Below are 27,228 nucleotides of genomic sequence, written 5' to 3' on the forward strand. Positions count from 1 at the left end.
AGTTCCATAAATTCTATAAAAAAAACCTTGATTTTTGCCCTACTAAAGTTTTTTTATGCGATTGTTAATAAAAACTTACTGCCACAGAATGTTTGTCTTAATTGGTTTGCTTTGTGTGCAGTCACATACATAAGTGGTGGACTGAGCGGGTGCCAGGGCTAATACTTTAAAGACATCATCAAATTCAAATATTGAATGGTAATAGCCTTTAGCGTGTTCATTGTGATAGATGGAAGAATTATTTCAGTTTCATATAGCTGTTTCTTTTTCTGATAAATTCATTATTGAAACATTTTTGTAAAACAAATTAACGGATTTACTGTCACATTATAAAAGCGGTTTCTTGTTGACATAATTTTACCTACCATCGCTTGTTTCTTGAGGGGTAGCATCAATTGCTTGCCAACCACCATAGCCTTTGGGCAGTTCTGGGCGTGCCATCCAAACTTCATTCCAAACATGAAAATTCCTTAGAAAAGGCGTACAACAATGGCGTCAAAACTTTAAATGATTTCAAAAAAAAAATCGTACAAAAATATCATAAACGGAAATAAGAAAGAAGTTTCATTTTGCTTAAGTGTTCGGAAACGAAGAAAACAAAATTGTGTACTCGTATCAATGAATCTTGAATTTATGAAATTAATTAAAATCGAGAAAAGGCTATCATAAAATATTTATTTCCTCCTGTTTCTCTGTATTATAACAAATTAATTGTTTTAATTTAGTTTTGCCTTACCAAACCTGCTACAATGTGATACTGTTTCTATTTTAGAAAAAAATAATCTGAAATCATGAAGTAAATATGAATGACATTTAATAAAGTATACACATGCTCATGTATATTTTACTCATTGTTTATAAATAATAAACTAGAAGGTGGTTTTGGCACAAAAACATATGTCTCCCCTATGTATACCTTTAGCTCTGGTGGCCAATTTTGTGCAGCGAAGCGGAACATGTCGGCGATAAGCAAAACTAGGCTTGGTACTAATCACTCCTGTGATATTTCGCCGAAATCTGTCCAGCAGTTTGACCTGTGAAAGCCGGACAAGATTTTTCTAATTGTTTTATCTCTGGTGGCCATTTTATGCAGTAAGCAGAACGTGACGGCAATATGCACAACTAGGCTTGGTACTGATCACTCCTGTGAAGTTTCATCGAAATCCACTAGTAGTTTGATATGCACAATTAGGGTTTGTACTGATCACTCCTGTGAAGTTTCGTTGAAATCCAGCCAGCAGTTTGACCTGTGAAAGCCGGACAAGATTTTTCTATTTTTAGCTCTGGCGGCCATTTTGTACAGCGAAGCGGAACAAGTCGACGATATGCAAAACTAGGGTTGGTACTGATCACTCCTGAGAAGTTACGTTAAAATCCGGCCAGCAGTTTGACCTGTGAAAGCCGGACAAGCTTAATGCGGACGGACAAACGGACGGCAAAGGCAAAACCAATATGCTCTCCCCCATTTTATGTGGGAGACATAAATATGCAAGAAGATACCTCTGCAAAATAAAAACAGACTCGGTTTAATTGGATCTGTCCATGAAAGGTACTATTTAAAATAATTTAGCACCTTTTCTGGGTTTTTTTATTGAAAAAATTCCTATCAAACTAGACGGCAAGTCCAGGCTTGATACGTATTATATGTATTAATTCGTACTGGGTCAGTTTAGCCTTCCTGAATCTTCAGTAATTATTTCCGATATTAAACCTTATCATGCTCGACACGATTGATTCTGCCTTTGCGGCCAGTGTAGATCATGATCTGCACTGTTCGCCATTCAGTCAGTGTCTTTTTGGTAAACACCCCCTTTTAACAGTCAATGGTACTATCAAAATTGAAAGATGGACAAGTTCATTATAGAAATTTAGCAGGGTAAGGGTTAATGACCATTACAAATGAAACTTAATGCAGCATTACTGGGAACGTTTTTGATGACAATTTTCTATGTCAATAACTAGTTGCTTAGTAAGGTAAAAATGATCCAAGTCGTCCGCATAAAAAAACAGGAGGGATTGCATTCTGTTGAACCAAGGTTATAAGAGGATATTGTTTATTTACAATTATTATAAAATTTCTGTTGAAAAATACAAACGATCTTTCCTCATTACCTTTCATAGCAACCCTTTTTTTTTTGGGATGGGCTACATTTTTGCATATTTCGTTTTCTGTTGAACTAAGGTTATAAGAGAATATTTTTGCACGTATGTTAATGTTTAAACACAATTAATATTGATTTTCTGTTGAAAACTACATCCGATATCTTTTTTTTAACCTTTCAGAGCAATTATGTGACAGCGACAAATTAGATAAAATATCCTATTGAGATTCTATTTAACGTACATCAACGAATAAGTGAATATAACCTCACGAGATTTTATTTGTCAACACGACAAATTGATGAAAACAACCTTATGAGATTCTATGTAACAACGACGAATTAGTGAAACTAACCTTAAAATCTTTTCTTTAAGAATCACAAAGATAATTTAAAGATTGTTTACCATACAGAGTCAGTGGTCTCCCACTCGTCTTGCTCCAAACTTCCATCATCAGACTTTCGACATATGCTATCTATGGTCATACTTCCATCTGTATCGTGGGCGGAGGCAAAATTGGTGATACTTCTTGCTGGTATACCAAGAGCTCTGCATACTGCACATACGTTTACAGAAATTAGAATATTCAGGTAACAATAAGAACCATGTAAACTACCGAATGTGTTTGAAGATATCCAATACGCATCTTTCACTAAATTTGTTAATTCTTGGATATTAACTTTAAATGTAGACACTCCTAATCAAATTAATTTAACTTGACTAAATATATTAACTAACTATGTTTGTAGAGCTACATTAGTTCTATTCAAATGTCATGTATGATGGTAAAGTTTTACAAAAACTCCCAGTGTTTAGTGGTGGTACACATTTTTTACTTTTGTTGTCCGCCCGCTTAGCTCAGTAGGTAGAGCATTGGTCTACGGATCGCGGGGTCGTGAGTTCGATCCTCGGGCAGGGCGTATGTTCTCCGTGACTATTTGATAAACGACATTGTGTCTGAAATCATTAGTCCTCCACCACTGATTCATGTGGGGAAGTTGGCAGTTACTTGCGGAGAACAGGTTTGTACTGGTACAGAATCCAGGAACACTGGTTAGGTTAACTGCCCGCCGTTACATGACTGAAATACTGTTAAAAAACGGCGTTAAACCCAACACAAACAAAAAAAAACCCCAAAAAACAACATTTTTTACTGTGCATAGCTATATGTGTATAAGATATGTGCCATTTTAAACCGAACACTCAGTGCTGTTTACACATACAGACATAGATTGTTTTGTTTACACAGGTAAAATGATTTTTTTCTAATAATGATTTTGGGTCAAATATATCTTTAACAAAACGATTTAAAGCGTATTACTGGTATATAATGCAGATTCTTTTAACAAAGAAACAACAATTATAACTGGAAATCTGCAAACGAAATTTTTGCAAATATGTCATTAGAGAGTATCATTGAAAGAAAGAGCTTGCCTTTAAAAAGAGGTATTGTTCGGTTGATTAGGCGATAACAGCGCTCGCATTGAAAATACTCGAGTCGAAAAGGGCAAAAAGGGTGAGTTAATAATGGTTTTCTATGAGTTGACGCAGTGGCCTGGTTTTCTAACACAGGTGACCCAGTTTCGAACTACTTGTCTTAGATGTCATATAAATACATTCTGACAATTTTCATGTAGAAAAGGTGTCCAATGCTTTCTAATATTTACAATGCAGTCTAGTGGCCTCATTTTGACGCCATATGATCTAGTATCAATTTCAATTTTACTGAGATTTTTTGGAAAAAAAACCAACAAAAACAACAACATTCTGATCAAATGTCTTTAAAATTGGCCCAAACTGTAACTTCTAGAGAGTTAACATGCCACTTGATAATGAAGACTGACAGTGGACGACCAGACGGACAAAGGGCGATCATATGTGACCTAAAGCAAACGTGACCTAATGCTTAAGTGCCCGAAATAGTATCTAAAAACTTTGAACTATGAGAAGGTCCTTCCTTTTTGTCTCTAATCCACTTTCCATCTTCACATCGGTTTACGCGTGTACATCTCTATTAGCAGGTGAACGATATTTGATCTTACACGTAGAACAAACATATTTTCTTTCCAATCAGTATCTTTCAAAAGTGTTTTAACTGAACCAAATTTATTTCACTCTAATACAATCATTTCATAAAAAATCAGATAATAATTTGTTGTTACTTGCCAGTTGTAACGACACCAGAAAAGACCCAACACTGCCCAAACTGTACAGGTGCCTTTGTGTTAAAGTACTCTTCTAAAATCGCAACACTTCCGGTCCATTCAAGTGGGGATGTCCCATCATCATACTCACCACTCCAATTGCCAGTTAAAACACCGTTATTGTCACAACTGTTTACCTGAATACATATTTCTAAATAAATTTTCACACCGTATTCTACCACGGTATCACTGGTGACATACATTAAAATATGTTTTCACACTGTATTCTCTATTAGTGTTATTGAATCCAATCAATGAATACGATGAAGAAAAAAAAGACTGAAATTTTATATATTTTTACTGATTTAACACCAAAGACAGCAAGAATATTATACGTTATTAAAGTCAAAAATTAAAGTTTAATTAAAAGTGTTGCTAATAAAAATGTGAAAATGAATTTCTAACAATTTTGACAAAACTGCAGAAACCGTCGTTCACGCAAAATTTAATTAAAGAGTCGTTACCCAAGGCGACTTGTCTCGCAATTTATTCGCGAGCAAACGGCGTCCCAACGACGGCGGCAAATGTATATGTGGAGGATACGCGGGCAGTAGAAGTAAAATACGTTCGTAGATTATTGAAAAATGTTGGACACTCAAATAAGCTTACCAAACTGGTGATTTTCCGAGCGACCTTAACAGGGTCTCCGCGAGCGACGCAAGTCATATTGGATTTCTCGTCTAAGAGATAATTAACACAGTTCAAGACATTACCAGCGAACTAGAAAAGAAAGAAAGAAGAAAATAAGTGTGTAGTGTTATTTCAAATGCTGATATTGTTTTCTTACTTCTTTCAAAATGATGTATAAATTTGTAGCTAATACAATTAACAAAATATATAATTTTACGATTTCGACATTTTTGGAGAAACAAATAATATTTTTAGAAGACTTCTTCACAGACAAAATATATAATTACTGAGGTCATGATGATTTATTTAGAAATCTTAACACTATTTTATAATTTGATATTACAATTGTTTAACAGTTAAAGTACCTAGAGCTGTAAACAATGTTCTATATTTTTCTCCTTACATACACATCTGCTGTGTTTTCTAAGATGCTGAATGATACAGCGTTGGAATTCCCCGCAAAAAAAAAATTACATAGCTATACTGAAAATGATTTCATTTCAAGATATATTATTGCATTAACCAGTTCGATCAATTGTGCTAAAGAATACAGTACCTGCCCAAAGTTCCATGGACATGGAGATATCCGTCTGGTACTTCCTCTGTATATTTTTCCTTTCTCGTTGAGCACGTATTCTTTAGTCAGTTTTTCATCCTCCATATACACCTGGTCATCTTTATCATTCAAAATGTCTTGATTTAGTTTCAAACAGACATACAAACATTTACGTAGTCGACACTGGAGAATTCATATGAGCCGTGCCATGAGAAAACCAACATAGTGGGTTGGCGACCAGCATGGATCCAGACCAGCATGCGCATCCGCGCAGTCTAGTCAGGATCCATGCTGTTCGTTTTCAAGGCCTATTGCCATAAGAGAAACTGTTAGCGAACAGCATGGATCCTGACTAGACTGCGCGGATGCGCAGGCTGGTCTGGATCCATGCTGGTCGCAAACCCGCTATGTTGGTTTTCTCATGGCACGGCTCATATTACCAACTGGGTCCGGAGATATGCCTTGTTATACTATAAAATGGCTTATAACATCTTTCGGGTGTTATAGGAGAAACTCTTTTTTCTAAAACAGCCACATTAAATTGATATTAATCTATTTACTAACCAGGTTGTTGATTAAATTGTAATTGATAGTAATTTACTCAGTTTTAGAATTACCTTTACACCAGGGATTGAAAAGAATGTAAATAGGATCCTTGTGAGTGTATCTGAAGACAGCCGTTTTGCCTTTGTCTTTCGTTTTCACAACATCTATTTTCAGGCTCCACTTCCCAACAGCACATGTTGGTGGAATCGTCACAACGACTGTAAGCTCTTCCTTGGATCCAGCTTTAGGTTTGATGTACGCTCCCCATTCCTTCGGAACGTCTTTGGCTGACAGAATGAACTCCACTTTACTTCCCTTGGCCTCAGATGGCTTTTTTCCTATGATAAATGGTTTCTAGTTGTTAAAGTAAGTTCGACTTATGTTTGCATTTCATTTTATTTCATACCTTTGAAAGCAAACTGGTGCAATATCATTCAACCAAGTGCTTTTACAGGCTAGTTATTTAAGTTTTAATATATTCATCCTCAGTGGGAACAAAAGTAATTTACTAAATAAATGACTGTAACTCTAGCTATATTGGATCAATTTTGACAGTTACGAGAAATATCATTCAACCAAATGCTTTCACAGGCTAGTAAATTATGTTTTAATATATTCACACCCCTAGAGAACAATAGTATTTTTACTAAATAAATGGCTGTAACTCTAGCTATATATGATCAATCGTGACAATTACCGAATTGTTCTTTGATCTTGCGATCTTATATGTATGTAGATAATGTGATATATATGAAGATTGCTCAAGAAATTATGCCTGTCATATGTTAGCAATGTGAAAAGCAGTGGTTGGGATATATTCGAGGTGTATGATTCCAACGTAATCAAAGCAATCGTTCCCCATATCATATTTGTATGAAATATTTAAAACACATCTCTGCAAGTTTCGTGAAGATTTATTGACAATATAACATTCTTATATTTCTACAACAACAATAGCCATGACAGATCTTCAAGCAGTGTGTACCATATTTAACTTACGATGTCAACAAAGATTACACAAGAAACGTGAACTGCTTTTTGCTAACGGTATAGAAAAAGCAAGTCTGACTTATTTAAAAACCATAACTCTGATAACCTTATGGTCGCTACTTACCGAAAAAAAGAGAGAAAAAAATGTAATTCATAAATTCTAAGTACATATCGCTTACGATGTTTTAAAAAATTTTGGCAATGCCATTATTTTTAGTATTTATCATAGAAACAAATTAAATTGTGTACACGTTTCATACGATTTATGTACAACTTAGATTTGTTTGTTAGTATGAACATGTGTAACCTTGAACCATGTCTAAATGGCTTATATCCGAAAAATAAATAGGGCCTTTATTTTATCACTGCGTTCATGCGCATGCGCATATGCACTGGCCCAGACAGCTTTTGCTTAATCATATATGTAACTTTAGTTAGTTAATCTACTTACCGAATTCAAATATCAAGCGCAAGTCATCCTTCTTATCATCATACGCTCTGTTGAACTTCACTGTAAACGTGAATTCTTGGCCACGTCTAACCACAAGTTGCTTTGTCTTGTCATACGCATTTGGGTTGGTGATGTCAAACTCATCGGTATGATGAGCAGGTGTATTTGTCTCGACATTTAGGTCAAGTTTAGCTACCTTAAGAACCCCAGCATCTTAAGATGAACAAAAGATACTTCAAAAATAAAACTAAATCGTAGATGATATTTAGATCCGACACATAAACAATGCAATAACTTAAAATAACTTCATTTTATGGGCTTTTGCTCTGGAAGGGGGGAACCTGATATGGCCGTTGTTTAGTCAAGCAAGATTTGAAAAGCTTCCATTTCAGACAACTATTGTTGTTTATGATTCTTATAAAAAGAGAAAATAATTATATAGAATATTGTTATTTTTTTGCTCGAATACACGAATAAATTTCAGCATTTAACATGAAAATCAAATAAATCAAAATTAATTGAAATTAATCTCAAAAGGTAAATCAAGAGCTTACCTGAATAATATCACTTGTTAATTGAGGAACATGACTGCATAATTAATTCGAAACATTTCAGACTTTCAGAATTAAAGATAAATTCAATTCAGGTTTTAAAAAAATTCAGAACAAGGACGAACTGGTTTAAAAAGTGACAAGAATACGCGCAAAATTAGGGCACCTTTAAACAGTTTCTGTCTATTTATTATTTGTGTAATTTTATCAATTTTTGTTTTGTAATTTTAAACTAGCAGAAATTATTCTTTGAATAAATGGTAAATATCAAAGGGCCGAATATACTATAAACTCTGTTAAACATGTTGTTTTAAATATTGCGCCAAAATATATAACCGCGCCATTTCTGATGTGAAAAAGATATATAGGAAACTAGTACACACGTTTCTGTAAATGTGTAATTATTATCATTTTCATCATGAATTTCATAATGCCAATAATATCACGAAATCATTCAGTACTCACCGTCTGCTGTTTCTTTCTTATCAGCAGATTTTGGTACTTTTTCTTCCTCAACTTCTGGGTCATAGTAATAAAAGGTGAAGAAGTAGTTTATATACTCTTCCGACATATATTCATCAAGCCACTTCGATCTTCCAGTACAACAAGACATTCTATGAGTACAAAACATACAAAAAGTAGGAATGAATTTGATATTTGAATATTATCTCTTGCATAATGTCATTATATGGGACTTTGGAACACATCTGCGGATGTGTCTAAATTGTTTTTTTGTACTTTTAGCATGTGTAAATGTTGAGTTCTGCTCAATCCGGGGTTAGAGGGCGTGGACGGTAGCATGCATTTCCACTACCGTCCATGAACAGGCTCAATCAAACCGAGCCTGCAACATTTTCGTTTTTGTTGTGTTGAGCGACCTGTGAAGTTTCCACTTTTTCTATTTTATTATCACAGCAGCGTTGTTTGTGCCGTGTGGCGGCCGTAAAAAGTATTCCCGTACATTCAATCAGGGCTGTTATATTTTATTTCGATCTTCTTAGATCGTTCAGCACGACTTTTATGTCGTGTTACTGGTACTGTTTAGTTTCTCAGCATGAACATTTCGGCGTGGGTGGTTCCAATACTCCCGCTTTCATAGCTTTGGGTATTGTTTAATCACCCCTTGGATATGGTGCCTGCTTTTTAATTTTGTCTTTTGGCAGTTCCTGTGATATGCAGGCTTTATAACCTCTGATACCCTTTCTAAATTCCAGTTTGTTTAGTTCTGCTCATTGTTTTCTCGTTTAGGGCGAATCCATTATTTTATTTGGGGACACATTAGTGTAGTAGCATTGAAGGTTCCATGTGCATCGCCATATGAACACATCTGCGGATGTCTCCTAATTGTTTTTTTTTGTACTTTTAGCATGTGGAAATGTTGAGTTGAGGCACCATGAGTAACCCCTTTTATTACTCCTTGTTTCTGGAATAATAGGAATTGTAGAGCCATCCGCCTGTTAGCTTTACAAAATCATAATAATTTCAGGGTTTTTTTTACATATAATTGATAGCATCAAAAACCTGTTTATGCAAATACATAATTATATGCACATATTACTATGTCAACTATAGCAGGGATGTGTGGTATTATGGCGGTTTTCAAATATTATAAAGGATCTTTTTTTTTAACGGACATTATTAAATATGAAGGAATTGATAGCAAACAGCAAGTAGGAAATTAACAAAATCAGTAAATAATAAAGCTGTAATAAAGGAAAAAGTGATGCTCTTCTCCTGCTATCAAAGGAATGAATGCGTAACGTTATGTTTTCAACAATGGATTCCGTTTTTAATGTTGGAGTGTTGGGTATACCGAAAGCCGCTGTGATCTGACAGTTCTTTTTATCATTCAAAGAATGCAATAGAAAAATGCAATAGAAACAAAACAATGTGTAAAATATTTATCGCGGTTTAGTATTGCACATGTTGGAATGAAATCTAGTTGTCTTTAAACTACACTAGGGGGTATTCGGCGTCCACACGGTTCAAATATGCATATGTATTTTATACCCATATAGAGACTTATTTCTTAAGTTTGCGCATGTTTGTATGGTTGTAATGGTATTTTTACATCTTCTGTCACGGGCGCATTTTAATGCGCAAGGAATGTAATATGATGCTTGTAGTTTTGAAACAACAGGCCCTTGAGAAAAGTGTATTATTGTTATATTGTCGTAACGCGTTAACTGATGTCGCGGTAAGAGCTGAATATAAAAACGAGAAAGGTCTCAAGTCGAAAGGAAGGACCTCGTGGGACTATATATGTTTAAAACGATTAAATTCGCTATTTACGTTGTAGAAAATACAAAATGAAATTATTGAATAACATATTTATTAGTGAATTACATAAAAGTAAAATATATCAGATAATTTTACAGTGAATATATCAAATATATTTTTCAGTCGGAGTGATAAATATCAAAAACGTAATAAATATATCTTTGCGTAATTCCATATTTATTATTTAATATTTCTTGAACAACATGCTCTCCTAAAACTATGCTTATTTGATAAAATTACTTTCAGTAGGTTTTAATAAATTGGCAAAATTGGCACAATAGTGAATGACGGTTTAACTAATTTCTAATTCATAATGCTTTTGAAGTGCAAAACACCCACTCAATTTTGGTGAATACGCATATTTGAATATTCTAAACGCTATCAAGTAACTTGAGAAGGTAGCTTCGATGTGTGACTGGGTGTTTGCAGTAATATGTGCATTTGTTATTTTTAGAAATACTATAAATAGATACACCACAACTTGACGACCTCGGGTGATACAAGTAGGTGAATGTCGTACAATTACTGTTAATTAAGGTGATTTGATACCGTAAGGTTACTGCCAATTAAGGTGGAAGGATACCATAAGAATATTGTCAGTCAGTAAGATCTTTTTTCTGGCAACGTCGACATAGCACTTATACTGTACTGATATGGTTATTTCCATCTATAAAGTTAAGTTGAACCCAGATCTAAGTATCCTTGTGTTTTGTTAATACATTTTCAAATAGCACTTTAACATGCTTTGTTGTTAGCTTAAAAACTATTAATATGCTTCGTTTTGTAGCACAAATTGAAATAATTCATAGCATTATGATGCGGCAACAACCTTCACGAAGTCTCATTTATCATATTAGGTAATAGTTATCACACATACTGCGTTTGACCAAGGAAGAACACGAAGAATTGTTTAGCACTGTGTGTTTTGTTATATAACCTCAACACTTTTACAACATTTGCCTAACTAATCTTCACACACGTTTATGAAATAATAGCTCTGTATAGTTAACGTTTGGTGTCCATATGTAAGTCATTTTTGTGGACTCGAATGTGGCTTAAGTTAGCACTGTCAGTACAATTTACAAGAGGTCCAGCTATATCTAGGGCTCAATTGACCTGTCTTCTTGTGTGGTTTATTTCTGTATAGACCCCCAGGATCATTATTTGCAGTCAATACAGGTCCTTTGGATGATGATACCGCATATCTCAGTTCCAGCTAGTGTGGTTTCAGATGTTCTTGTATAAGTTAACGGTATACGGACAGATAGATTTCGGATAACCTGCACACATCTAACATATTAGCTCCTTCTGGTTCTTCAGTTAAAATATCACACAACAGACTACATGAGTCAGGGAACAAGAAATGAAAGATTGGCTTCTATTTATCGTATACAGTAGTCAATTTTTCGTTTTTGTTCTCTTGGTGACATGCAAAGCGGACGATTATCTCTCTAACTGAATTTAGAAAGATGAATAAGGAAGAAAACGCTTTGAAGTTCAATGACAACAGCTAAAGTAAAACTGCTTGAGGTTACAGAATGTATGTTATTAAAATAAAAGTTGTATATATGTAAATGATCTCATCTGCAAATGATCTGCAGAACACAATGCGAAACCAATACTTCATCATTATTTATAGTTGTTTTGAAGTGTAATGAGGAAAAATAACGATTTTGTAACTTGATACATCAAGATTTAACGCTTAACAAAGGCCAAATTTTGGTTTGGCGAGATATCACACAACATGAATCATAGCATACGTCGTTTATAGACAGTTCCTATAAAACCTGTTAAAATCAGATGTTTTTTTTCTCATTATAGTTAAATATATGTTATAAGTAATCAATTTGGATACCTTTCTTACCATATTTCTGTTGAATCTTTGACCTGTTGATTTTTGTACCAATACCTTGTTCAGAAAAAAATGTTAATCAGTAAAACAATAGAAAAAATGGAAAACCATAGAATGTCTAACACGACATAAATGAAAATGTTGCAGGCTCGGTTTAACTGAGCCTGTTCATGTACGGTAGTGGAAATGCAAGCTATCGTCCACGCCATTTTGTCTCGGGTTGAGCAGAACTCAACATTTACACCGACATAAAATTTAGAGGACACCCGTAGGTGTATTCTTCATAAGGTTGTGTACATGGACCCTTCAATGATACACAGAGTGCAATTCCATGAAAAAGAGGGATATTGTCCCCAGTAGAAATAATAGGTTTGCCCTGAACGAGAAAACAGTCGGTAAAACTAAACAAACTGGAATTAAGAGAGGGAATATGAGGTTATGGAGCCTGCATATCACAGAAACTGCCAAAAGACAAACTTAAAAAGCAGGCAACATAGCCTAGGGGTGATAAAACAGTACCCGAAGATGTTAAAGCCGGAGAATTGGAACCACAAAATTAAACATTACACTAACACAACGTTAATGTCGTGCTGAACGATCTGAAGAGATCGAAATGTAACAGCTCTGATTGAAAGTACGGGGAGACCTTTTACAGCCGCCACACGGCACTGACAACGGTGCTGTGATAATCAAATAGAAAAAATGGAAAACCACAGCTCGCCAAACACGACATAAATTAAAATACTAATAAAGATTAATATTAATTTAAAATATTTTACGCAAACCTACATTCGCTGAAGTGAAACAAATTTCACATTTTTGCGTATTAAAACAGTAAAGAAGAAATAAAAACAAATTGTAAAATTTAGATTATAACCTGAAAAGTATATCCGATTTCTTATAGTTTCCTTCCTTTGGTCTTGACGGCGGAGCAAACAAAACTATGTCTCTACCTGTTTAAAAGCTCAAGGCAAGCGATCGATTATAAAACTACGCACGCACATGCTCTATGTTGAGAGGGTTATTCAATAAATTTACCTTCGTATTTTTAGATATTTGATATATCCTAAACATTGCAGGTCGTATCTTCAGAAAAATATATATATAATTTTGTGTTACATATATATTAGGTCCGAGTACGCAATTCTAACATTAATAGTAAAATGCAACAGGAAATCATGAAAAAAGTGAAGAACTTATCACACCACTGTCATGTCTGTAAAAACCTGCGAATATGGCATTGGGAATTATTGCATTGAAATTGAATATTGAATGACCCTTGTCCTAGACGGGTCTGGGTTGTTTGTTTGTTCTGTCGTTGAATGCAAATGAATATACTTCTATTCTCATTATCATTGCAGATAAGGTAAAGTTACAACGCATTTTAATATAAGGTGAAGTTCGACGCATTGCATAACTCTTGGGTAGTATAACCTTTTATCAAAAATTGGTTTCCTTTTGGGCAAGATAATATTATACCACAACCGCATTCAAGGATTTTGTTTGCTTCAAATCTATAGAATGCATGTTAAAAAACAAAATTTGATACAAATTTGAACACTTATAAACAATGTTAAAGGCGTTCGCTACAGTTTCTGTATATGAGATGGGCGAAATGTTTCCCAATAACAGCATTTCTTCAAACTTTGGATATTGAAGGACATTCATCTAAGAAACAAAAATATTCAATAAAAGTCATAGGTCACCAGTATTGAAAAAGAGTTATTGGCCCTTAAAAACGGCATTTTCGGAGGAAATGACGTTTTCAGTGGCAGATAACTCTATTTTTTATACTAAACAGGTCATTATACCATCCAGGCACTCTCTTTAACGACCATCTGTTCCAACGGTCTTTAAAACACTGAAAATATTGAACTTCTACAGTCTCGTCAAAACATTTCTGATATTAAAACCACGCTCACAAACGAGTTGAGTTTGTGTTCAAAGTCGTCAAATTCGTGAACAAGAGGCAGTTCAATGTCACAATAGTTACAATATAAGGTGATTCAACTAAAACAGTGTCTTGTCACTTTACACAGATCTAGGATAAAAACTTGACATCTGTGGACATTAAATAATAACAATAACATAAACAGGAAAAAGAGTAGAGCTAGTAAATTTTCTCTTTCAGTTGACTATATGATACCTTAAACACGCAACGGAAATTATTTTTAATCTGTTAGTCATATAATTATCATAACTTAGTGGTAACTAAAATGTAAGGATGGTTGGGGTCATATCTTCAGTGTTATCACTTTTGAACAAGCAACTTCTTTTCACATATACCAACCAGTTGTCTTGCTTCTTATGCCAACTTCTGTGCCGAAGTTAGACAGAAGTGACAGGAAGTAAAGATAATTAATCTATAACAGGACTGTATAATTTGTCACCCGCGGTGTCCAATACACTTCAAATCATATGACCCTAATTGCATAAAATTCCTCACTTAACATTGCTTGGCTGGCTATGATATACGCCATACCGTCCTATGAGATACGTGTGTTTGTTTGGATGTTGGAGCCTGCGAATTCGTTTCTACTTTCTATTAATATATCAAATAAACGTTTTCAATTAAAGCTTGTGCATGTGTCACGGCTCGTTTTCAATTCAGAAGCCGCCGTTAAAAAGAGTTTACCTTTAAAAAATGCAACATTGAACACATTGGAAGACTGTAAGAGACTGTAATCATTAGATATAAATTGTCAGTAAGTATTTTACTTCGGTCACCGCCTACATGCTTATGTTTAAACTTGCTGAATAATAGAATATATAAGGAGAGCCTTCGAAAACTTTGAACGAAATCGAGAAAAAATACAGCAGGTTCGGTTTGATAGGATCTGTTCGTGACAGGTAATGAAACGTGCTACATCCATCACGCTCCTTTGCATCGGCGGCAGAATTCTGCTACACAGACATTGAATTTAAACCTAAAATTTATTCAGATTTTCACGGTTGTGATGATTTCATTATATATCTTTGGGATGGCATGTCAATGAACAAGGAAAGTAATATGATCCTTGTACTGTATGAAATTTCAGGTCCTTGAAGTATTGAAAGAGGGAATATAAATGCTAATATGTTATCCTCTTTAAATACTGTAATTATTATTATTATCATTATTATTAATGGTTATTTCAAATGACCTCTGTCTGACAAATGAGAATGCAAGGCCGACATATGCCCTGTTGGTGGTGTCGGGATAAGTTGAATACAAATACTAGACAGCTTTATGTAAACAGGTAAAAAAGGACTCTCAGGAATAATATTTTGCTATTTACCGTGTGCAAATGTAAAATGAAGCTGCTATTTACACTTATTCTATTTCAATATTTCTATGTGGTTGAAACTGACTTTAAGGAAGATAAAACCATAACAAAATACCATGAGAGAATAAATGCAGTTTTACCAAAAGTAACTTAACAAAACGATATGGTATTTGACACATTAAAATGAGATTGACACAGTTTTCAAGTTAAAATATAGTTGTATTCTAAACAAGAAATGTTCGCAAAATTGTGTACCTAATTGTTCCATCACATCCTCTGTTTAATTGTTAATGTCCTGCAACCTTCAACAGGTAACAAATGCATAAATAAGTTTATTTCTTGTGTGTTCCAATGGTATATGAGACTAATTAACATATTCCTTTATATAATTGTACATGTATATTATATTTTCAATTGCAAGCCGGCCTTAAAGGATCTGGTATGGCGAAATTACATGTACATTGGAATGATCAACAGTAATTGTAATTTGTCCCTCCAGTTTTCACACGACTGGCTAAGTATAGGAAAGTGCTTAGCTTTTAATGAACTTGTATATTTCATAAAACAGTTGAAGATTTGTTTGAAATTAGTGATTAATAATTTGTTTCATGGTGGTCACTCACTTTTGAAAGAGATTTACCAAATGAACAAAAAAAAAAACAATAAAAAAAATAATAAAAAATAAATAAATAAATAAATAAAAACTGTTTTCACACGATTGGCTGGGTATAGGAAAGTTCTTAGTTTTTAATGAGCTTGTATATTTCATAAAACAGTTGAAAATTTGTTTGAAATTAGTGATTAATAATTTGTTTCATGGTGGTCACTCACTTTTGAAAGAGATTTACTAAATGAACAAAACAAACAAACAAACAAAACAACAAACAACAGCTAAATAATGGTAGATCCCTATTACAAATGTGTGTTTTACTGATATTTTTATTTTTTATTTTTTGCTAAAAAAAACCCTTTCCCATCTTCGTATGAAACTATTTAAAAAGCTGAAGATTTTTTTTCATTTCAATGTAATTTCTAGTTTTAGATGTGAACTTGATAATATATTGGAATTAAGATTTTAAAATGTGTCTAGTTTGTAAATTCATTTATTTTCAATCTATCTTGGCTGCGCAACAGAGAAAGATAAAGAGAGGTAATCATAATTTTTCAAACATGCATTTTTTTGTGTTTAGTATTAGTGTTATATACTTCTATCACTCCAAAGGCAAAGTATGTTTGTCAAATTGATACTTAAATCTTGGTTGGACAACTAGGTATACGAAAAATTAAATTTTAAAAAGCACTGCCAGTGAAAGTCCAATGTGTATTAAGCGCTAATGCAAACTCACAATTAAAGGTAAATAATCAAATGTTACAGTTCTGTACAAATCTGTCACTTGACCAAACTATAGCTGACCACCTTTATGGTGTTTTAAGATTGTCATATTTTTGAAGTGCATAACACCTATACAGTATTACATAACTGAAGGGCAACAGAGTACGAAAAGTTGAATAACGCACAAAGAGCTGTGAAATATCAGTTGAAAAGATATCCTTGGTGTATGAATGGTCGTCTGCAGTACATAATACAAAACAATTATTGGTAATTTTATTTTTAGCAATGTCATAAAATATATCGTCGCAAAGAATAGCTGCACCTAAATATGACGACCTCGTTTGATACAAGTAGGTGAATGTTGTACTTTAGCGAAATTATTGGCGATTAAGTTGATTGGTCACCGTTAGTAAATAGTTATTTTGTTTCTTTTATCTTCCAACACAGGATCAATTAAACAGGCTCAGCATGCATTTGAAATGTACCGATATTCTTATGTCATCTATTCGTCAGCTTTGATTCAAACTGATTATCTGTACTTAATTATATATAACCTGTCCAAGCATTCTTTGGCTATCTAGCTTGTTTTCTTGCCTTTACTTGAAAACTAAGTTTCATTACTACAACACATAAGCGTAATATCTCCCTTTACTTCATTACCTTTGGCTTGCAAGTGGTAAAAAGCTCTTGTGCAGTAAACGGTGGTTGTTAATTTATGTTGTGACCGTAAGTGCTGAATATATGAGAGGATTGTTAAATCATTCCTGTCTTTGGTCTGTCAATAGTGAAATTATGAAGAAGGCACAGGACGAGGCTACAGTTTTCCATAATAACTTTAAAGACTGTACATATCAGAAAGAGAAATACTGGCTTCATCTATATTTTAAAACAAAATGTACGTCTGCGGTGGACACAATCTTGAACGTGATTGGTGCCAAAAAAAGATCCTTAACAGTTCCCTAACAATAAGAACTTAATCAGGGCCGGAAAGTTATAATGAGATTTATTATTATAATTGAAAAAATAATGATTTGGCCTAAAAGATACAGTATCAAAGACATAAAAACAATAAGCCATATATCTGAAACGTTAGAACATAATTGTTTCAAAGACACAAAGAACTGTCCATTTTACTGTGTAACCGGTGACCGTTAATGACGGGATATTGACACACTATTGTGCGATATTTATAAAAGATAAAATGGCCATCAACCATAACCGATAAAAATGTTGTTGTTTTACCAGTCAAAACATTTCTGATTCAGTTTATTTTTTAATTATTGAGATAATTGGGATATGATTGGAACTACTTTCTAAGACAAATGTTTAGACCAACGTTACTACTACTGCTGTTGCTGCTGCTGCTACTACTACTACTACTATTAATATCACCCTTATTATTTGTTTATGAATTTGCCCCAGCAAGCTTATTATACTTAAGCTGTATTTCATTTGAAATTTTCACATCTAAAATTCCTTAGTGTTTGTAACATTGCAGTACTACTCATAATATTTTCCTTTTCTCTAAAATTATGAATTTTTTATCGCTAAATTACTTGCTTTGGCATTTTAATACATTTTAAGTAACTACTGCATATTTTTCAAAGCAGTCCTTAATTTTGAAAGGACATGATTGGAACTTCGTGGTATTGTTTTTGTCTGATAGTAAAGTCGGGAATTTCAAGTGATTAGACCAACCTTGCTACTACTACTACTACTATCACCACCACCACTACTACCATTACCACTACTACTTCTACTGCTGCTACTACTACCCGTCGTTTATTTGACTGAAAAATTGTTGAAAAAGACGTTAAACCCAAACACACAAACACACACATACTACTACTACTACTACAAATATTACCCCTACTATTTGTTTATGAATTTTCTCCAGCAGGCTTAATATGCTTAAGCTGGATTTCACTCAAAATTTTCACATCTAAAATTCCTTAGTGTTTGTAACATTGCAGTACTACTCATAAAATTTACTTTTTTCCTAAAATTATGAAAATTTTATTATATACCTAACTATAAATAGTAACAAAAAGCCGTTAAAAATGGTCATTAAGGCCTCTGTTGACGAATCCATAATGGCGCAGTGCGCCTCACGCGCCATAATCATAATGGCCCGGGTAACCGGAACGTCTGCGCGTTCTGGCGTCGACGTCATTCAGCAACGCCAAAATGGCCGGCGAGCGAGTCGGATCGGTTACTGAATTTAGATGGACTTTTACAGGATATAAATAATGAATTGAACACACATCAGTTTGCTGAAAGCATGAAAAAATGATAATACAAAATCGGAAACGAAATCGGACCTTAAAAAAAGTGGAGGAATTCCCAAGAAATGTCGTAGAGGAGCGGAGATTCAAATAAATTTACACCACTTGTGAATTGTGAGTAATTAAAATTTAATATACAACTGACTGGACTATATTATCGAATCTCTTAGAACTGCTAATTTATTTAGTAACACCTTGTCACGTTTCATTAATAATGAATGTATATGCTTTTTATCGCAAATTTCAAAATAAATAATACATGCCATGTTATGATGGAAATTAAGCGTGGTATAACATCCTTAGACATCTTGGGAATATAAAGGATTTGGAGGTCTCGGGTATATAATAAAAAGGTCAATAAATGCTTCCGGTGTGCCTTCTGGCCACAATGGCACACCTTGTATCATAATGGCCCTCGGGCTAAAGCCCTCGGGCTATTATAACACTTGGTGTGCCTTTATGGCCAGAAGGCACACCGGAGCCGCATATTAACCTCTTATTAATCGCCAAAAATTACACGTTTATACCTTATTGTATCTTTAGGTGATTTGTCTCTTTTATAGAAGTGTTGTAATTGAAGAATAGGTTTCTTTGCACGGGGGTTGGGGGAGGGTATTTTTTTTTTAACATTTTTACATAGACATTGATTATTCCATGCTGTTCGCTAACGGTTTCTTTAATTGCAATAGGCTTTGAAAGCGAACAGCATGGGTCCTGACCAGACTGCGCGAATGCGCAGGCTGGTCTGGATCTATGCTGGTCGCAAATGCACTATTTTGGTTTTCTCATGGTGCGGCTCAAATGAACTTTGGAAAAAAAGAATCTTCTTTGTTCAAACTTGATTTTTTTATTTAAACACATCTGTGCAAATATTTGGTTCATTAAAATGTTAAAAAAATGTTTTTTTCAAACAATAAAACTAACATTTGATATATTTTACGAACATCTTCCTTCGGTTAGAAAGACAATGAAAAATGAATGACGTACTGCCGCCTATAAAGTTAATTTTACAATTGAAATGATAACCTGAAAAATATATCCGATATCTTTGTTTTCCTCCTATCTTTGCCACGTGGTTAATATCCGTTTAATACCTGGGAACTAGTAATAAATTATATGTATGCGCACGCAAATGCATAATATCAATTGCAATGTACAATGTAGCTGGACTTGTCTTTTATGAGTCAGACAGTTGTTTTTATTGGTCTTCTCTGTTCTGCCTTCGCACATTGATATATGCTGTAATGTCATGATCACCAACCCAACATCTATACTAAACAGAAAGGCTAAACTATTATGTTGCTAATAATTATAAAAGATCTGGTTGCACGTTTTTATTTAGATCAAGCATTCATTTAGATCAAGAAGCTGTAAGAAACATATTCCAAGTTTCTAAAGTATAAAGTGAAGCAAATATATTATTTCGCTCATTTAACTACACGCCCCGTTTGTTGAAAGTCACGAAAAGTTTTGTTTATGTTTTTAGAAAACATATGAATACCATTTATAAAAGTGTTGATTTTGATCTTTTGCAAGAAAATAGTTAAATATCATATGAATTTTTTCGATAGGGTATGGTAACGGCGTTATTTTGTTTTTGCTGTTACTAATTTCGTCATAACGTTGATCAATAGCATATTTTTGTAACTTTTCAAATATGGGTTAAAGTAGTAAAATGAGTAAATTTATATGACGTCCTTGTTAAGTTTTGTTGAATTGTTATCAACACCATATCTTAACATGTGTACGCTAAATTTCAAGAAGGTACTTTCAGTACTTTTAAAGATACTGGCATTATAACAAATGGCAGGTAAGTATAGATATGTTCAGTAAATAATCGTCGAGGATAAACCTAGAAACAGGTGTAAGGAAGACAAACTTACCAAGAAAATCTATGGATAATATAATTTATAGAATATATCTCGAGTACTTTAGATGACCTTCGTTTGCAAATACAAAATGTAGTATTTTGCAGTTTGTGCAAGCGTACTTTTAGCGTTATATCCTAACGTATCCAATTACGAAATTTGATTGATATATTTCATAACCCAAGGACACAGTCTGATATGGTGAGATATCTTATCACAACACACTAGACAAAGATGTATTAAATTTGATAAGGTTGGTCTGAATTATGATGTAAACAACTGCAAAATGGAAATAAATAAATATTAATTAATTAATTAATAATAATGAAAAAAAAATATTTATCCTACTTTTGAACATGGAGGTAATATATATTACCTCCATGTTTTAAACGTCAATAAATATTTTTTCGTAGCATATTTTTTAAAGCTTAAACCGCTTTACGTCGCTCAAAGATATATACACTTTTGGTGTGCTTACAATATGTCTGTTTAAATTATGATTTGTTGGTTTCAGCGCACGCATCTTGTTCGCAAAAATGTTAATCGAACCATAAAACAAACATTCAAATCTACCTCCGCTTCAATGAAATAATTGTTACATTGCCATATTGTTGAAATATAAGTTACGTGGTAGGCCTATTATAGTCTGAGCTTGTTGGCACGGAAACTGAATTGAAAAAATAATTAAAAAATGACAAACAGCTGAATATGTAATTTGAACATAGCAAAGAGACAAAATTTTGAATTTCTATTTTAGTTACTGCCTGTGACAAAAAATGAACATGTTAGAATGTATTTCCTGGAAGTGGGCACAGCAAACAAGTCAAAAACACATCGTATAGTAGGCCAACCGAAATTAAAAACTGTAGTGAAAAAATACAGCGGAAATTTGCTTCAGTTATCCGTTACCAGCAATTAGGATTTGTAAATATTCATCGAACCTCAATTTGAACAATATTTTAATATATTTTACACATCTACAATTGCTTAAATATTGTAAAATAGAAAATGGTAAACCTGGAAATTATATCCGATATCTCGTACGTCTTCCTTCCTTGAGCCTTAGTCGCGGATTGAACAAAACTGTTGCCGCTCAAATCTAGTATATCGATTACATAAAAGCGCACGCACATGCATTGCATTAGGAGTGTCTTTTTATAAATATTGCAAATGTATTATTACCTTTTTGGGTATACTGATTAAGCGTCATGTTAGAAAATTAAACCCCTGGGTAAAGGTAAACGTGTGCAAATTCATATTTCATAACGACGTTATGTGTAAAACAATCACTAGGTCTATGGAAGCGTTTTCTCAACTAAATCATAATATGTATTATATACCTACGAATTTTCTGTCTCAAATAAGAAAGCATTCCACTAACGAATACAATATCATATTCAATCGAAAATGGCATAGTCGACATTCCATGAGTCAAAACACCGTTTCAAACAAGTTTTCAGTCTTATTTATCTAAATTTATAGTATTTTTTTTTGACAGATATAACATTGCAATTAGGTATATGTTTGTAATAAAAGGGTAACTAAAACAGTGCATTGACATGCAAAGATGCTTTCGGCTCTCGTGGATTTTGCCAGAACGAATCACAAGCGCCTCGTGAGATCCAGGCCCAGTAAAATCCACAGTGCAGATAAAGAAACAGTCATGATAACCCTATTTTTGTGCATGCAAATGACATGTTTCACTTTCATGTTTGCTTTATATTTGTCTATTAGCTTTGACAGAAACATGCATTTCGTTCTCTAAAACAGCACGCATTTTCTTTTGCACCACTCTAAGAAGATTTTTTATTAAGTAATTAATAATTAATTAATTATTTTGCTAGATGATGATTATTTCAGAGGTATGTTGTTGTCATTTTATTAAGAATTAGTTTTTAAACATAAAAGAGCACTGTGGAGATACGGTGTTTGGCACATTGACATTTACAACAATTCTTTAATCGTATTGTTTCTGTCAGTCACCTTATATTTACTTGTAGAAAGATTTTCAACAATCCATAATGTAACTCTCACGTAGGCTCTTTAGCTGTACGTGTCCAGGGGAAAACCCTTTAGCAACATTGTATCATGGAAAACCAGAAAGTCGTTCAGTTCAAAATGTTATTATGCAAATGAAAAAAAATCCCTAGACAATTAGGATTATGAAATTAATCTTACTAACAGGTTTATCGAAGACTGTAAGGATGTGCTTGTGATGGTTACAGATCTAGTCTTATATTGAATACATCTCGGATATATATTTATGATGTACATGCTCAGCAGTTGTTTTTCGTCTATCGGATTTGTTTTTTGGTTGCATGTAATGTTATATGCATTCATTTGGCACTATCACAAAGCCATTATCGATGCATTTTTGTATAACTTTGTTTAGCTGTCAATAAAGCATATTTACAAAAAGGTATTATAACCTTTGTTATCAAGTTTTTATAAATAGGAAATGAATATTTATATATGTTTAGCGGTAATTTAAATGTAAAACAGCACGCCCGCTGACCTCAATTGGGAATGCGCAGATCTATTGGGGAAGGGTCAGGAAATCGATACCCGGGGGAGGCGTTTGTTCTCCTTGGGTGATGTGTCTAAAACCTTTAGCCCTTCACCTATAATTCACGTGGAAAGGTAAGCAGTAACTTGCGAAGAACAAATTAGTACAGAATCCAGAGCCACTGGTTAACTGCCCGCCGTTACATAACTGAAATACTGTTGAAAATTCGAATCTAAACCTAAAAAAACTGTTTACAGAGACTAAATTTGAAACGATGAATTTTGTTGAAAAAAAATAACTTCCCAGCTTTTTAAATAATTTCACATTAAAGGTCTTGAGGAAATTACAGAATTCTGTTTTAAAAAAATCACATGCATTTCTACAAGGGAACTAACTCTTTGCAATCGGTCCTAGTTTGCTTTAAATAAATCTGTAACAAAATATATAGGATAGAAAATGAAAAAAAGTGTTGCTAATGATTGACTAACCACCTTTAAAGGAACCATAAATTGTCCCAAAATAGTGTTAAATTTTAGAGATATATATTCTAATTGTATTATGTCTCTAGTTGACACACAAAACATACCCCGCATTGAACATTTAATTTGAACCTCAGTTTTGGCCAGAGTTCAGAAGAATGTAGGCTACTTTCAAAACTCTGTTGTGCAAAATGTCGTCTACCTTGCGATTTGTTTTAAAATAAAAAAAAATCTCTGAAACATAATACGCTACTCAATTGATACAAGGTTATTTCGCGAGTTAAGGAAATTGAATACCGTTCAAATATTACCATTTCGATTACTAATGTGCAAAATAGATATCAGCTTTCCTTCCAAAAATCACTTGTTATTGCTTAAATAGAAGGTTGAGAGCTTTAACCTTTTCAAAATATTTTAGACTTACCTTTCATCTATTCTTAAAATGTTTCTTGTAAAATCTAGTAATTAAATACAAATGCATTTAAATGGTACAAATGGTAGCTTCTAATTCTTTATGTTTCACCAGCCCATAACCTTATTTCGTTAAATACTTCTTGTCAAACAATGTACATTTTCAATAGCAGAACCGTAGCTGAATGACAAATCCTGGCATTATGGCCAGATAACTGTGGGGTTCCTTTATGTGGAAAAAATTAAATTGGGACGTCTGTAGGAAAGATTTCATTCTTTTATTAAATGTTTCTATTAATATCATATATGTTATACTATTTTTATAAAAGAAATACCATGACGACCGATGATTGAGTAGAAAATTTAAACGCACTGTTTAACCGTCTGTGTTATGTGATATGTTTTAGATCAAATAAATGTGTTTATATATTCTATGATATTTTGAAACCTAGACATACATCTATTGTATGTCTATATAGCACACTGATTCATATTTCCACCTTATTCGACGTCATCGTTGACGTAAATCATAGTTATGAACGTCAATTTTTTATCTGTTATTATTTTATTTTTCCGAAGAATCCCTCAAGCGGACACTTGTACGAAAATAGCAATAGCAGTGTTTAAATGTTGGATTCAGCCTCTATTGTATATTATTAATACGATACGATTACTGAAGCTTTAAATAGCCATTGTTTTCACTTTTGATATAAGATAGTATATTTGTGGTAACATAAAAATAGCGGCATGACCCATGCACCATACTGATCAGACGTGAAACGAAATTGTCCAATTTTAAAGATTGAATAGATCAAGTTACATGTATAAGATTATGTCGAATTTGTATGTTAAATAATAAAATCTTTGTCTGTACATTAATATACCTTATTGTATTTGTGAATATTCGTGAATTATTTATCTGAACATTTTGATACCTCGTTATATTGTTTGATCTGCATCTATTACATCCTTTATTGTAATATACATTGTATTTCGAACACACTATCAAAATGCTATTCTCCGTTCGTTCAAATAAACACCAAAAGTGTTATCTCACATAGAAAGCATGACTTTTGATTTAAAATTTTTCCTCTAAATAAAGTTGTTCGCAATTCTCATGGACTAAGTTACAGTTATTTGTTCTACAATTGACCTTAGAAAACAAATATATTTCGTAAATTTAACGTCGCACCGACACAATAGTCATATTGCGATTTTCCAGCTTTGATGGTGGAGGAAGACCGCAAGTGCCCCTTCGTGCATTATTTCATCACGAGCGGGCACTTGTGTAGAACCACGACCTTTCGTAAGCCAGCTTAATGGCTTTCTTATATGAAGAATTCAACGCCCCGAGTGAGGTAGGCTCGAACCCACATCGGTAAGAGGCGAGTGATTTCAAGTCAGCGACCTTAACCACTTGGCAACGGAGGTCTCAAGAAAACAAATAAGACGTATATGTTGATCACCTATTTGTATAAAAAATAATATTGTTTCTTTTACATGTAATAAATGTATATAATTCACTGTAGCTATGTTATAAATAATATCAATATTAATTACGCGCATATATGTTCTTTATATTATTGTAAAAATATAACTTGAGCATTAATGACCCTCTCTCCTGCTAACTATATCTGATTTGCAAATCTAATAGCGCAATTGAATAATACGTAAAATTTATGTCATGTCTTACACTAGCTCATTTTCAAAAGTATTATTATGTTGTGGTTATACCAGATCTCGTTACAATCGTAAATTATGTACGGGATAGGCTTCTTTTGTGACTGTGCAGCAGATGAATGTTTATGCCAAAAGCGGTGTTATGCTGATATGTCAGTTGATTTGCAATTTTACCAACCACCGAGGGTCTATTTTCGTCATATTTATTATATTGTTTATCATGCATAAAATATTTGAAGGTCTAGGCTGTTTATTGTAACTGAAGTAATCTTTGCCACACCTAGTTTTATGACAAGGGCATACTTTAATAACCTTTCATATTTTGCATTAAGGTTACAGTAAACCGTTTGAATAAAGTTTATTCTTGATGTTGAATTACACCTAAATGTTCTTTCAACTAATTCAAGGATGCTGCGTATTACTGAAATGTTTGAATTTTTTGGAAGAAGATAGGAAAGATTTGACTCGAACCGTCGAATAGGGACTGTTCAGTGCGCTTTAAAACGATGTTGTCTCTTATATGTGCTTATTAACAACAAATTTAAATTGGTGTTGTGCTATTTTACTGGTAACTCCATAGAATCCGATGTGTGGAAGCCCCTATTAAAATTGCGAAACAATTAATCAAAAGTTCAGATGATCCATGATATTTCGTAAAAGCTTTTCGCATTTCATGAATCGGGAACCCTGTTGCAATAAATTATTTAGTGATATAAAAGGTTTCTCTGAATGAATTTGCCAAAACGTTGCACCCACTGCAGACAACAACATTTAAAGTAAGTCGTCAGCCGTAGTATCAACAGTTAGCCTACAATTCGACCCTTTGATGGTACATATAATAATGTTGTCGGTGTTAGAGTCAAGATATGAGAAACACAGAACGCGTGCTATCAGTAAATTTAAAACTGTACTAGATATATCTAGAGACTTACACTAAGCCTTCTTTACACAAGGGAAACAATCCGTTTATATAGTGAAATTGTTGAGTGAACACCGTTTCTTAATCCTAATCTTGTCCATGTTATACCAGTGCAATGGAAAAGCAACCTATCTATGTTAAATGCTATGCATGATAAGACAGTCGTGCATTGAACTGTCCTGAAATTGATTTCTTTGATTTTCTCATATTTCTAGATGTTTTCCCATACTTTGACGTATATATATTGATAGAAGAGATTGTTCTCTTTCCAGCAGTAACCTTTTCAGTATATTTTACCTTGTGAAATTCTGTGGGTTTTGA

General features: G+C 33.5%; 1 protein-coding gene across 3 annotated transcripts in view; it reads right to left on the minus strand.

Moving 5' to 3' along the window:
- LOC123554467 (hemocyte protein-glutamine gamma-glutamyltransferase-like) overlaps positions 1-22,085 on the minus strand; it is a 36,045-nt gene extending 13,960 nt beyond the window's left edge. Inside the window, exons 1-9 of one of the 3 annotated variants that reach the window (XM_053548067.1) lie at positions 21,930-22,085; positions 8,494-8,642; positions 7,478-7,690; positions 6,108-6,374; positions 5,491-5,609; positions 4,914-5,024; positions 4,267-4,441; positions 2,506-2,656; positions 366-469 (exon numbers count right to left, since the gene is read on the minus strand). In XM_053548067.1, the coding sequence (XP_053404042.1) occupies positions 366-469; positions 2,506-2,656; positions 4,267-4,441; positions 4,914-5,024; positions 5,491-5,609; positions 6,108-6,374; positions 7,478-7,690; positions 8,494-8,642; positions 21,930-22,054 (1,414 nt within the window). In that variant the 5' untranslated portion in view covers positions 22,055-22,085. Of the gene's footprint in view, positions 1-365; positions 470-2,505; positions 2,657-4,266; positions 4,442-4,913; positions 5,025-5,490; positions 5,610-6,107; positions 6,375-7,477; positions 7,691-8,493; positions 8,643-13,037; positions 13,187-20,070; positions 20,093-21,929 lie in introns of those variants that run through there. The other 2 variants (XM_053548069.1, XM_053548068.1) reach the window with 2 other exon arrangements.
- Between the last annotated feature and the right edge of the window lie 5,143 nt (positions 22,086-27,228).

This window comes from Mercenaria mercenaria, chromosome 7 (genome assembly GCF_021730395.1).
Source record: "Mercenaria mercenaria strain notata chromosome 7, MADL_Memer_1, whole genome shotgun sequence".
Lineage (NCBI taxonomy): Eukaryota > Metazoa > Mollusca > Bivalvia > Venerida > Veneridae > Mercenaria > Mercenaria mercenaria.